We start from the raw sequence: 13,201 nt of genomic DNA, 5'->3' as shown, positions 1-13,201 counted from the left end.
AGCAAAACCATTCTTCAAAAGTGAGAGAGAAATTACAACAGAATCAGCTAAACAAAGGCTGATTGAGTTCGTTACCACCAGAGCTGCCCTGCAAGAAATGCAGAAGATTTTACCTGCAGGTAAAATGAAAGGACATTAGACAGTAACTCAAAAACATGTGAAAAAATAAAGGCCACAACAAAGGCAAATGCACAGCCAATTATAAAAGCTAGAATTATTGTAATAGTGGTAATTCCACTTTTTGTTTCGTATGACTTAGGACACTAATGCATTTTAAAAGATGATTAGTCTCTTATTATTGTAATTTTGGTTTGTAACTCCACAGTTTGTTTTTGACATAATTTAGGAGATTAATGCATTTAAAAGAATTATTATCTTGTTTTTGGGTCACATGTGTATGCAGACATAATTTTGTGATGTCAGCAATAGGAAGAGGTGAGAACAGAGCTGAGAAGGAGCAGAGAGGTCTTATATCCTATTAAAGTTAAGATGGTAAAACTTAAAGTTATAGCTTTAGGATATTAAATGTAATCTCCTTGGTAACCACAAGAAAAATAGCTATAGAACAAAACCAAAACCAAAAAAAAAGAGCAAGGAATTTAAAAATTTCACTACAGAAAATCAACTAAACACAAAAGAATACAGTAATGCAGGAAGTGAGGGACATGAAATCTATCAGGCAAGAGAAACAGCAAATGACAGAAGTGAGTACTTCTTATCAGTAATTAAAGTAGGAATGAGTTAGACACTCCAATCAAAAGACAGAGATCGGCAGAGTGGGTAAAAATGTAGGAGCCAAGTATATGCCATCTACAGGAGACTCACTTAAGGTCCAGTGACACAACTGGAAGGTACTCCATGCAAACGGTAACTAAGAGTGAGCAGGGGGTGGCCGTACCAATATCAGGCAAAACAGAGCTTAAAAAAGTTTACAAAACAAGTTTATACTGTAGAGCACAGGGAACTGTGTTCAATATCTTGTAGTAACCTATAATGAAAATGAATATGAAAACATATGTATGTATATGTACAACTGAAACATTATCCTGAACACATTGATCCAACATTGTAAACTGACTATACTTCAATTAAAAAAAAGAATGCCAAAAAAAGGTTAAAAAGATAAAGGGTGTTATATATTAATAAAAACTTCAATTCATCAAGATGATATAACAGTTAAAAATGTCTGTGTTCCTAATAACAGACCATCAAGATGTAAGACGCAAACGCTAACAGAATTAAAGGGAGAAGTAGACAGTTCTAAATAATAGTTGGACAAGACAGTAATACTCCACTCTCGGTAACAGGTAGGACACCCAGACAGAAGATCTGAAAGGAAATAGAGGACTTAACACCATAAAGCAAGTGGACACATGGGCGTGCATTTTACTGTAATGCTTTAAGCTCTGCAGATACGCTGTGCATCTCCTGTTTTACATGTGTGAGGGCTCATGATGATCAACAACTTAAGAGTAAATGAATAGTGAGGAATCAGTGACAGTGACCTGTGACGGTACTTTTCCAAGAGTGTGAAAAAGAGGCCTGAGTCTGGGGAGGGAGGGCTCCGGCTCTTTGTTGCTTTGGGAAGGTTGAGCCTCTTTCTAGCCTGTGGGGATGGGACCTGGGCAAGCAGTGTCACTGCCATCAGTGAAGCAGCCAGAGGAGCAAGGGAGGGCCGGCTCGGGACCCAGTGGAGGGATGGCCTGGGCACAGGTGGCGCCTGGCACGTTTCCTCTGCGGAGAGGTCCTCTGCAGTCGGGACGGCAGTGTTTGAGGCCCCACAGGGAAAAAGCACAGTGTGAGGTGTCCACTTTCCACTTCCACTTGTTTTTCTTGTGGGTTGGGGGGACAGAGGTAGGCGGAGGGAGGGCCAGATGGTACACAGCCTCTACATCCAGGCAGTTTAGAAACCTGCCCCACCCCACGGAGCCCTGGGAGCCTCCGGTTACCTGGTTGTCACCCCGTGGCAATTGAGTAATTCAGACTCCAGGAGCAGGGCATGAGGCCAGCTGGGGGAGCGTCAAGCCCCCAGGAACATTCCAGAGGATTATGGCCGGAGATGGTATCGACCAGGAGCTGTGCACACAGCACTCTCCTATTCATCGTCAGTGGCAGGGCCACTAAGCCCTTGCAGTCAACCCCAAACGCAGCGGGAAGCGGGAAAAGAAAACGCTGACGTGTGATTCTCCTCCCGAACCCAACCCCCACCCCACCCCACCCCACCCCACCCCACCCCCTGCCCCCGGAAACGCTGAGTTTTCACCTCGTTTGGCCACTAGGTACGTCAAGACTTATCTGCTGCCTGACAGATCCTCCCAAGGAAAACGCAAGACTGGAGTCCAAAAGAACACAGTGGAGCCGACCTTCCAGGAGACCTTGAAGGTACTTGCTGGACAAATATTCACATACTGAGTCTCCCCCAGCCCGGGCTGGGCCCCTGGGGCCGGAGTCCAGCAGGTGGTTCTCCCAAACCCTTGAGTCAGTCAAATGTAAGTGCAGATACTCAGACGCTTCTGCAGGGCTCTGTCAATCAGTGGCAAGTGGGTAGAAAATAAATTTCAGCCTTTGTACAGGAAAAATGCAGAGTCTGTTGGACTTGAGAAATGGCTTTTGATTAATGATTTGTGAGAAAATGGTGAAAAAAACTGGCTGCCTCCCAATTTCTTTTTTTAACATTTTATTTATTTACTGTTGTATTATTTTTTAATTATTTTTTTATTTTGGGGGGAGGAGGTAATTAGGTTTATTTATTTTTGGAGAAGGTGCTGGAGATCGAACCCAGGACCTTGTGCTTGCTAAGCATGTGCTCTACTACTTGAGCTATTCCCTCCCCCATGCCTCTCAGTTTCTAAAATTGGTTTGCCCTGTTGCACTTTGATGACTATCAGAGAGGTATTCTCAAGCAAGTTACCCTATAAATGAAACCGCTGAGTTACTATCTTTGTAAAAATACTTCTTCATCAAAGTATCTGGCAAACCCAGGTTTCTTCTGATTTTATGAAAAAAATAGTAATTTTATGAAAAAAAATTCTAGAGGAATTGTCTGGGTTTTCACTTTCTTTGGCTCTAAGAAATGTGACTTGTGGTTTAGAGCAGAGATGAGGGAGGGACTGCCCCCACGCTGGGATTCAGGATGGAGAACTGGAGATGATGTCTGGTGAAGTCAGAGGTCTGGAGCTGAAAGAATAGTCCAGATGCACAGAGATGGGCAGCCCAGGGATCCCATGTGTCAAGCCCCAAGCCCAAGGAAGGAGAACGCTTTGTTTGCCTTCCTTGGAAAGTCAGGACATTTGTGAACTCCCAGCCAGGGGCCGTCTGGGCAGCTGGCAGAGAGACCCATTCAGTACATGAAAACAGCGATTGTTTTCTGTGCTCCTGCTGTGGCCAAGTGCTCCGTGAACCCTCTGAGCCCTAGGTATTAGAATCCTCATTTAGCAACGGGGAAACTGAGGCTTGGAGGGTACTTAGAAATACAGCTCTGACCCACAATGGACTCACAGTCATTCACAAAATTTATGTTCGTAAGGCCTCCCCAAGGGATTTTTTTAAAACAGATTGTGACTCAGCAAGTGTCGAGGAGGCCTGAGGTGTGCCTGTCTGGGGCCAGTCTTGTGATGATTCCCTGGAGGCTGGTCTTCACGTGGTTTTGCTCATGTCCCTGTTCAAAAGAATCTTGAAAAGCTTTGTGCCCCCTCACGCATTTTAAACTGATATCTAAAATTACTCATCATGGGTTTAAGGTATTTTGTACTAAACAGGAGCAGACAAATATTTCACTTTCACAAATATTTCATTTTATGAATTGAGACAAATGTGAGGATTGGCTATATTTTAGATAAATATTTAATTACACAGTTTGATTTTTAAAGTTTTAACTACCTTATTTAAAATGTACCCAGTATCAAAGAAATCACCTACAACTTTTATCCATCAGTTTTATCCAGTATATTGTGAATATTTTGGTTATCCTGAAAAACTTTCCAGGTACAGTGAAAAGAATCAGTGTCTTGAATCTATTCTAAATGTAGAACATCTCAACACAGGCCCACCCTTAGCCTTCATAGAAATATATATAAGACGGAAAAGTTGGGAAGATGAAGGAGGTGCGTGATCATTAAGAGTTTTATGGAAACCAGTATTTCAAACTCCCCCTTTGTTTAGCTCGCTGGAGGTTGTACCCCCGGGGCAAGGCACCAGAATGAGATCCCGGGAGTGAGAACTATCTTGGCCAGTTTTGAGGAAAGTGCATGGGAAAGTGGATGATCTAGAAATTGACCCTCCACGTTTCCAAGCTCCCACCCCTTGGGAAGACCACTCCGTGGGAACCCTGGGAAGGATGAAAGGAGACACTAGATCTGGGTGACGCTGGCTGTTGGCTGACTGTTCTCTGGTGCTAGTTGCCTGTAGTGACTCGCAACCCAGGGTCTCTGGCACAGCCCTGTGGGCCTAACGGGGCAATGGAAAATTGGTCTTATTTTAAAAAGTGGGTTCAGTCAACCAAAAGGCCCTCCTTTTCGTCAGGAAGGGGCCACCAATCAGGACCTGAGGGGAAGCAGGCCTGTGTTTCCTAAGAGAATCAAGGAAGGCTGCCCAGAGATGGAGGTTATGGAGCTGCCTCGAGGAGGGCAGACCTGGAGAGATGGCTTCCCTCCCCGTAACGGCTCGTCCTGAGGGAGCAGACACAGCACCCTGAGCTGCTAGCCTGGACTCAGTGGATGGGGCCTGTAGCCATGAAGGAAATAACTAGATTAATTCTGAAGTTAAAGACAAAGTAAGGGCTGAGGCCCAGAGTTGGAAATGGACCATAGACTTGAGGAAAAACAGACTAAAAATCTCGTGGGAGCTGTGGGCCCTGGGAGCCCCGGCTGACGGTCTCTGTTCTGCCTCCGCAGTACCGGGTGGAGCCCGCCCAGCTGGGGACCCGGCGGCTGCAGGTCTCCGTGTGGCACCTGGGCACGCTCACCCGGAGGGCCTTTCTTGGAGAAGTGATCATCCCTCTGGCCACGTGGGACTTTGAAGACAGCACGACCCAGTCTTTCCGCTGGTATCCTCTCCGGGCCAAGGTGATGTCTGGTTTGGGACTGAGCAGCCCCTACTGCCCCGGCCCAACAACTTGAAGGGATCAAAGAAGAGAAAACCTACCAAGGAGCCTTGGGGCCGGGACATGGAGTGCACCTGCCTGCCTGTGACTCCGCTGTAGGAGCTTCCTGGGGGAAGAGGCTCATGGTTGGGCTCTCTGGGTGGGGTTGGGCTAAAGGATTCTTACCGGCTCAGGTTTTGTTCAGGGACCCGAGTAGTCCCACCCTCGGTGTGACCCAAACACGAGCGTGTGTTAGGCTCGGGGTTCAACCCTGTGGGGACGATCTGGTGGGTCCACGTGCCTCCCTGAATTCAGGGTCGCTCGTTGTCAGCTGAGGAGGCCTTGACCTTCTTGGGCCAAAGTCCACACCTGTGGCCAGTCAGGCTGCCCCGCAGCTGGGACCCCGCCTCAGACATGCAGGTTATCGAGTAGTGTTTTTAACGGAAGCAGTGGAAGCAGCATTCCCCAGGCAGTAGTAGGTGAGAATGACCAGGCCAAATGCTCTCAGGAAGGCAGAGGCTGCCCTGTCCGGGCGGATGTCCACATCAGACAGGCCAGAAGAGGCGGAGCTGGCTGGTGGCTCTGCAGGTAACAGAAGAGGCTGGGGAGGAAGGTTAGCATTTCTTGGGGCAGCTGCTTTGCACATTTCTATGCCAAGATCCGAGACTGGGAGAAAGTACGTATGAGAGTGAAGGAGGAGACAACATAGGCTCCAACACCTCCTAAGAAATGGTGAGGGGAAGTGCCAGTCCCACCAGTGAACGTCTGATGGCGAGTCTGAGTCTGTACCAGGCCTGGACCAGTGGACCAGGGCCCATGTGCCAGTTTACCTGTTTTCCTCTCTAAAGCCAGGGCTCTGAGTCACAAGGCCTCTGCTTAGAAATGTCTCTGGTTTCTGGCCACTACGGGGTTAGGCCAGGGTCTGGAGCCTGGGAGCTGTACTGTCCCCCCAGTTCCGTGGTCTTTTCTCTGTGGGGTCAGGGCAGCCCCCCCACTCACCATCTGGCACCCAGCACTTTCTCTTCTCAGAACCTTAGTCCATCTTCAGACCTCTGCTTGGGAATATCCACTTGGAATGCTTTCTCTCATCTAAGGTCTGCCCAAGATGTTGCTTAAATCTCACCTCCTCCATGAAGGCTCCCCTGATTTTCCCTGCCAGATGTGGTCTCCCCTTACCCTCAGGCTCCCATGCTCTTCCCACATTCTCCCTGTAGGATCCCCTACTCCAGTCAAGACAGGCTGCCACCAAGGCTGGTCATCTTTTGATAAGCAGGCGAGGAGCAGAAAGCACCAGACTGAAAGGCGTCCCTCTTAATCCCAGCTAATAGATAGTGACACCCGGTGCTGGATCAGGGTGTCTGCTCACAGGCCTGCCCCCACCTTGGCCCTGATAGGCAGAAGCCATGGGGTTGGCAAGGGTTTCTGGAAGCTGAGGGTGGAGGCTGCTCCTCCCGCCATTGGGACTGAATGAATCTAGACCTTCCCCAGTGTCCTGCCTCTACCCCACTGGGGGAAAGGTGATTGAATTGCAGAGTCACCACTCTCTGAGCACCTCCTTCACTTTCTGGCAAAATCACGGGCGACCAGAGAAGCCACCTGGGTCCTCCATGTGGAGGTGTCCTCAGTGGGGGGCCTGGGCTGGGCGGGGCTGACTCTCCCAGACTAGAGAGCCACCCCTATGCTGTGGGCACCAAGCCTGGGGCCCCATCCTCTCCCACGCCTGCCTCAGTCCCTGGCACGGGTGGGCAGCTGGAATCTTTAACAACCTGGGTGGTGGAATCGGCGGGGCGCTTGGTTTTATTTATTTTTTCAGACTCAGATTGGGTCCAGGTTTTCTGAGGACCATCCTGTGGGAATGTGCCAGGGCCTTTGAGGCCCTCTGCTTCCTCGCCCAGCTCCTTCTGGTGGGCTGCACTGGCCGGGGTGGGCGGCCGCAGTGGCAGAGCTGGGGGTGGTGTGGGTGTGGGTGTGGGTGTGGGTGAAGAGTCACCATAAATGGAAGAAAGACCAGTCCTGCCACAGGAGTGTCCACTCTCCTGGGGCTCTCCCAGGCCTGCAGAGGCTTCCCAGGTGTTGAGGAGCAGGGGGAGGCTGGAAGGGGACATTTATGGACAGAGCTGAGGCAATGGGTGGAGCCCAGAAGATTCTGGGGGCCAGGAATCCTGCCTCTGAGCTCTGCCTCTTCCCACAGGCAGAGAAATACGAAGACAGCGTTCCTCCCAGTAATGGGGAACTTGCAGTCCGGGCCAAACTGGTCCTCCCGGCAGGGCCCAGAAAGCTCCAGGAGGCTCAAGAAGGTAGGTGGCCTCCAGGCCAGCAAACACTTGTCTTTCACTGTGTCACTGTCCCAAAGCCTGGAGCAGCAGGAGGGCTGAGAGGTCAGGCAGTGTTTCCCAGCATTTCCTCTCTGCCGCCCACTGATCCCGCACTCCAGTAACTCTTCTCAAACCTTGAGAAGCCGAGCCTGGGAAGCGGGTTCTCTGGAACTCTGCCTGGAAAGGAAACCACTGACCAAAATCAGGCAAAGCCTGTGATGCCCACTTTACAGGCTCTTTGGACACCTGCCCTGAGGTTTTCCTCGCAGAGGGCAGGCTTACACAGTCTCCCTGGATTAAGTCCCACTGTGGCCCCACCCTTGAGGGCTGACCACCTGTGTTGGCAGTTTGGCTCCTTAGGAACCAAGAGTCTGTTATCTCCAGGTGAGGGTGCCTGCAAGGCTCCGAGTGACTAGTTCCCGGCCCCTGGGCCACGTGAGCAGCTGCAGATCAAGGTCCCCCAGGAACTTACAGGGTTCCTTGTAACTGACTAAATAACGTGGGGCATGTGAAGAAGATGAGGGTGGAGAGCGAAGACGGGAGAAGGAGCAATTCCATGATGTTACTCGTGATTCCCTATTTGACAGAAGAGGGAATTCTGCTGTCCAAGCTCACAGGGCCACCAGCAGACCAGCAGCAGGCCCTGTGATCATCACCAGTCTCCTAGAACAGAGGTCTTTTCCCAAACTCATCAGCTGTAACTGACTGAAACGCCTGCCTCCTCCTCTCCTTGGCTTCCCCATTACTCTTAGCGGCTTCCATTTCCCTAGGATTTTAGCAGCCCTTCCGTGCTGTCATGCTGACCGTCCAGCAGAACCTTCTTATCGTGGACGTGCTCCTCCTCTTACCTGCCCTCTTGGGACCTGAGGGCTGTAACACATCCTCTGATTAAGCTGTCAGTTTTGGGGTGATGGCACTGTGTGCTAACGTGATGTAGAACTAGGGTGCACAGTAAATGCTGGCTTTCCTTCCAGAGATGGGAGATCAGTCATCACGTAACGGTCAGCTCTGTTTGGTGGTGCTGGGAGCCAAGAATTTACCTGTGCGGTCAGATGGGACCTTAAACTCATTTGTGAAGGGGTAGGTATTACATTTAATCAAGTATGATTTATTGATCACCCATTACACATATGGCACAGTCCCTGTATGGGACTGTGTGAGCCATTGTAAACTTGTCTTAGTTTAGCTTTCCTATGAAAATCAGACAGAACCCAAGTTAAAAGACTGGCTTCCAAGAATTCATGAGATTTGGGGCTGCTGAGGTTGGGACTACCACATTTTAAACTAACCCTCAATCTTATCAGCCCTTCTTTCATCAGTAAATCAGCATCTTCTGGCTGAAATGGAGCATGGGAAAAATCATGTGTTTAATAAATATTTCCTTAGCTTAACATCTCTTGGATTAAGAGTAAGATGGATGACTCTGCATTTCATTTTTATTCACTACAGGTGTAATGGTATCTCCAAAAGTAAAGTGAACACTTAATTACCATATAGAACTGCTAAATCCCGTCAGTGACATAATCGAAAAATGATGGCTTGGTCAGCCAGACAGAACTAAATTCTGTCCTGAACCCTGCCACTTACCTGTATGGCCTTGAGCAAGTGACTGAGGCTTTCTGAATTTATTTTCCTGAGAACAGGGTTAAATGAGATAACCTGTGAGCTGAGTCCTGGTCTCTGGGTAGCAGGTCTGATGAGCCTGGCTGTAACCTGGTGGTAGTCATACCAAGGAGGCAGATTAAGATGAGGGCCACGTGGCCTGGAATCCTAGAATCCCACTCTTAATACTCAGTGCAGAATTCTGCTCTTAGAGAAATTTGGAGCATCCTAGAGGGGTCATGTAGCCACATCTCAAGATTCCCATTCTTCCTGGCTGACAATTTTTGTTCTGTGGTGGCACTTATCTTAGCACTTACGGGCCTGCCGATGAGCCAGTCCTGATGGGGAGAGGCCGTGTGGAGGGCAGAGATTATAGGGTTTGAATCTGTTTCCTTGTGCAGCTGTCTCACTTTGCCAGACCAGCAAAGGCTGAGACTGAAGTCCCCTGTCCTGAAGAAGCAAGCCTGTCCCCAGTGGAAGCACTCCTTCGTTTTTAAAGGCATAACCCCTTCTCAGCTGAGGCAATCCAGCCTAGAGTTAACCGTCTGGGACCAGGCCACCTTCGGGGTGAACGACCGTCTGCTGGGAGGAGTCAGGCTTGGTTCCAGTAAGTCTGCTTATTGGGGCAAAGCAGCATGGTTGATCCTTAGTGACTGTTTCATGGAGATACCGTTAAAAGCACCTCAGTGTGGCCATGACAGCAGGTGACTTAACTGGCTTTGAAATTGTCTAACCCACCAGAGATGGAAAATTACTTAGTCCGGTTTTTACTTTACAACTAAGCGGTAATACAGCAAAGCATTTCAACTATTTAAATCAGATTTAGAGTTGCTAAAGAAACAAAAATTACAGGTCTCAAAACAGGCTGGGTACAGTATTTGCTTTTGTTTCTGGCATCAATCATAACAGGATTATTATTTTATTTTTTTAGCTGCTCTCAGCGTTCTTGAATTCAAAATTTGATTTCTCAGCTTCAGATTAGTAAGCATGCATTTGTATCTAGGATTATTTTCTTAAAGAATATCTTCTTAACCCAAACAAGTGGCAATTCAGAAAGTATTTCGTTAATAGAGGGCCAGAGGGCGATGCTTTTCAGTGTCACTCAGCAGGAGTGCTGCTGGCTTCTGGTGGGGGGCAGCAGGGCCCCCCCAAACACTGGGACCAAACACCTGCATACATCCCTAGGGCCTCCAAGACCACTCAAGAGAAACAGGACTTACCACTAACTTACAGTGTTTTAAGAGGAACATTGTCCAGAGCACACCCCTCCCTCTAAGGAACTCCTTTCTGTGAACAAACCTGACCCTGGTCTGGGATGGCTTCCTGCCGGTCCACATGTTAAGACTGTCGACCCCCTTCTTGAGGAAAACAGCCCACCAAAGCTGTCCTCTCCTCACCTCCAAACTGAGGCCTCTCAGTCCGCGGAGGGGGCACGTGGGCACATCCTGTTCTCAGGTCTGGTTTTGTTGGGGTGGGGGGGCTCTCTCTTACTCGCGGTGCACATTTTAATACAGTCTTAAGTTGAGGTTCAAAGTTACTTTGTACTTTGCTGCTGGCCCTCATTTTTAAGAATCTGAGAGAAGGGACAGGGAGAGGTATGCTGACCCACTGTCACTCATCTGTCACTTCGCTCCCACCACAGAGGAGGGTCCAGCTGGCGGCGCCGACTCTTGCTCACCATCAAAGCTCCAATGGCAGAAAGTTCTTTCCAGCCCCAACCTGTGGACGGACATGACCCTCACGCTGCACTGAGGCCAAGGCCCCGGGTGCTGCGGGGTTGGCCCTCTGGAGTGTGAACACTCCTGTCTGCAGCTCCGTCCCGCAGCTGAGACGTTCTCCCAGATCCCTCTGTGTGTACTTAAGTTAAACAGAACCACTGCCATGTTACGTTAGGAAGTCTCAGGTAGGTTATCTGTGCTTTGAGAGACGTGGAAAATGACCAGCTCTCAATAAATGTTCAACAGTTACCTCGGTCTCCCTGTGCTTATTTGAGTGGAAATTACGGCCTTGTTAGGTGCGTTTCAAAGAGAAAAAAGGAAAACCTGGTGGATATTCGATTCCTCCCATTCTGTTGTGAAAACCATTTCTGGAGGTCAGCTAACCATGGGGGCGCTGGGGGACTCCTATTTCAGGCGGGAAAGCGCTAGGGTCCTCCCACGGGGCCCGCCAGCCCCACAAAGCATGCTGGCGCACCTGCGCAGTTGAACGTGAAGACGCCCCCCCCCCAAGCGACGCACGGAGACACCCACTGCTACGTCTTGCTTTGCCGATGGTTTATTTCCGAAATCTGTGCTGCAGGCTTCATCCACACAGGACGTCTTAACCGAAAAGGAAAAGGACTGAGCAGAGCTTAGGAGGTGCAGGAACAGAACCGGCCGCGGTGAGAGCTGGCATCTGAAGGCTTTTCAAGGACGTGGGGAGACGTAAGGAGGGCAGGGCAGGCTTCCCCTGTGGAAGCACTGAGATGCTAACCAGGTCAGAAGGCCATTCCCGGCTGGAGTCTGAATGAACAGAACAGCGAGGGTCTTTCTCCAATAAGCTCGGATAGAAAATTACAATGTGCGTAATCAATTACATGCGCAAAGAACGCTGTAAGTAAACAAAAAGCCTTTTTTTCCAGATCTGATTACTGCAGTTGATCCATTTCACTACTGCCCGTCAACATGAGATCAAGTGTCATGGTTACATGATTTTTAATATGTAATTCTTTTTATTCTGTAAAAGGTAACAAAATATACAGAATGAAACGTTCCCTTTTTTAAACTAAAGTTACAAACCCTATTATCACTTACATATAAATATTATACTCTATAGCTGATCATTATTTAGGTGTCTAAGTCCAACAATGCAGCTCTAATGGTTAAGAAAAAAAAAAAAAAAAGGAAAAAAAGAAAAATTTATCCAAGCGTGGAGTATATCCTCCTGCACTGTTTATCCTGAATGATCACAGGATTTCGTCAACTGAAGGCCTGGAGGAAGGAAATAGTGCGTGCGTGTGTATGCGTGTAAGTGTATTTTAGACTCAACTTTCAAAATTTTCACCCTTCAAAAAGCAAATATACAAAGATGGATCCTTCATTGAAATCAAGAAGAAATCAATTTCAGCTAATTTCAAATATAGAAAAAGTATGGCACAGAATATAAGCCACGATGTGGTTTTAATTTTGCTGAATCTTGTATCACACATGCCAGCATGGAGTTATTCAGACTTAACAGGCATCTTTCCTTAATTGATTCAGTCCTGTTCCAAGCATAAAACAGGAAGTAATTTAATAATAATAATAAAAATCAGGCCTGTTTGGCACTATGATACAATTGGGAAAAATAAACCAGGGACACTTCCATTGGTCCCAGCCCCAGAACATTCCCACTGAAGTAACTACTCTTTATAAAGGACGTGGAGGACAAGGGATGTGGGTGCAGAGAACTACCAGTAGGCGCTGAAGGCAGCCTGCAGCCTCCCTCCGGAGCCGGCACGGCTGCGCCCCTCACATGGCCTCAAACTCGTCGATGCGCTGCTTGGTGTTGCCCTGCCGGATCTGCCGCAGCGTCTTGTACTTGTCCCGGCCTTGCCTCATGTTCTCGTTGTGGATGATGTCGTTGTGGGTCCGCTTGTTCTCGTCTCTGGCCTGGGACAGCTCATTGGTCAGCGTCTGCAACACGAAGCAGCGTCAGTCGGCTCGACACCTTGCACACACACAGCCCCTCCCTCCCAGGGCAAGGGTGCTGGGTGGGCCGGAGCCCCCAGGCCCGAGGAGGGGCGCCTGCTCGCCGCCCGCGCTCACCATCAGCTGCCGCTGCACGCGCTCATTCTTCTCGGCTTCGGTGATCCGCTTCTCCTCGTTGCGGTCGTCCAGGATGCCCTCGCTGGACAGCTCGGCGCTGTAGCCGGTGTACTCCGTGCCCTCCTCCTGTGGGCTCTCCCGGACGTGGTAGCTCACGGGCTCGTACACAGGGGGCGGTGGGGGCGGTGGGGCAGACATCACCAGGTGCAGCTCCTCCTTGGTCTTCACCAGGTCATCCTGTGCTTCTTTGGCCTTTGAAAGCAGGTGAGAACAGGCAGGTGAGAACTTGGAACACACAACCACTTTCTTAAGAATCATCTGGTCTTTAAAAGAAGGCCCACTCTCCTTGCCAGGAGAAAGATTCTGTAGCCTGCCTCCCCCCACTGCCTTTCTCCTGGAGGCTGGATGCCGGTGCCCTG

At 49.2% G+C, this 13,201-nt stretch overlaps 2 protein-coding genes across 10 annotated transcripts in view; one reads left to right on the top strand and one right to left on the bottom strand.

Moving 5' to 3' along the window:
* The window catches only part of SYTL3 (synaptotagmin like 3), a 78,334-nt gene extending 67,370 nt beyond the window's left edge, over positions 1-10,964 (top strand). For 8 of the 9 annotated variants that reach the window (XM_074368068.1, XM_074368063.1, XM_074368065.1 and 5 more), the window contains 6 exons: positions 2,280-2,382; positions 4,893-5,063; positions 7,272-7,377; positions 8,370-8,475; positions 9,399-9,604; positions 10,640-10,964. In XM_074368068.1, coding sequence (XP_074224169.1) covers positions 2,280-2,382; positions 4,893-5,063; positions 7,272-7,377; positions 8,370-8,475; positions 9,399-9,604; positions 10,640-10,749 — 802 coding nt within the window. In that variant the 3' untranslated portion in view covers positions 10,750-10,964. The remainder of the gene's footprint in view (positions 1-2,279; positions 2,383-4,892; positions 5,064-7,271; positions 7,378-8,369; positions 8,476-9,398; positions 9,605-10,639) is intronic. The other variant, XM_074368069.1, reaches the window with a different exon arrangement.
* Positions 10,965-11,255: 291 nt separating this feature from the next.
* EZR (ezrin) overlaps positions 11,256-13,201 on the bottom strand; it is a 46,693-nt gene continuing 44,747 nt past the window's right edge. The window contains exons 13-14 of the mRNA XM_074368071.1: positions 12,783-13,034; positions 11,256-12,650 (exon numbers count right to left, since the gene is read on the bottom strand). Coding sequence (XP_074224172.1) covers positions 12,486-12,650; positions 12,783-13,034 — 417 coding nt within the window. The 3' untranslated portion in view covers positions 11,256-12,485. The remainder of the gene's footprint in view (positions 12,651-12,782; positions 13,035-13,201) is intronic.

Source organism: Camelus bactrianus, chromosome 8, assembly GCF_048773025.1.
Source record: "Camelus bactrianus isolate YW-2024 breed Bactrian camel chromosome 8, ASM4877302v1, whole genome shotgun sequence".
In the NCBI taxonomy this organism is placed as follows: Eukaryota; Metazoa; Chordata; class Mammalia; order Artiodactyla; family Camelidae; genus Camelus; species Camelus bactrianus.
The sequence above is the reverse complement of the archived record's forward strand: the minus strand, read 5'-3'. Positions and strand labels throughout refer to the sequence as shown.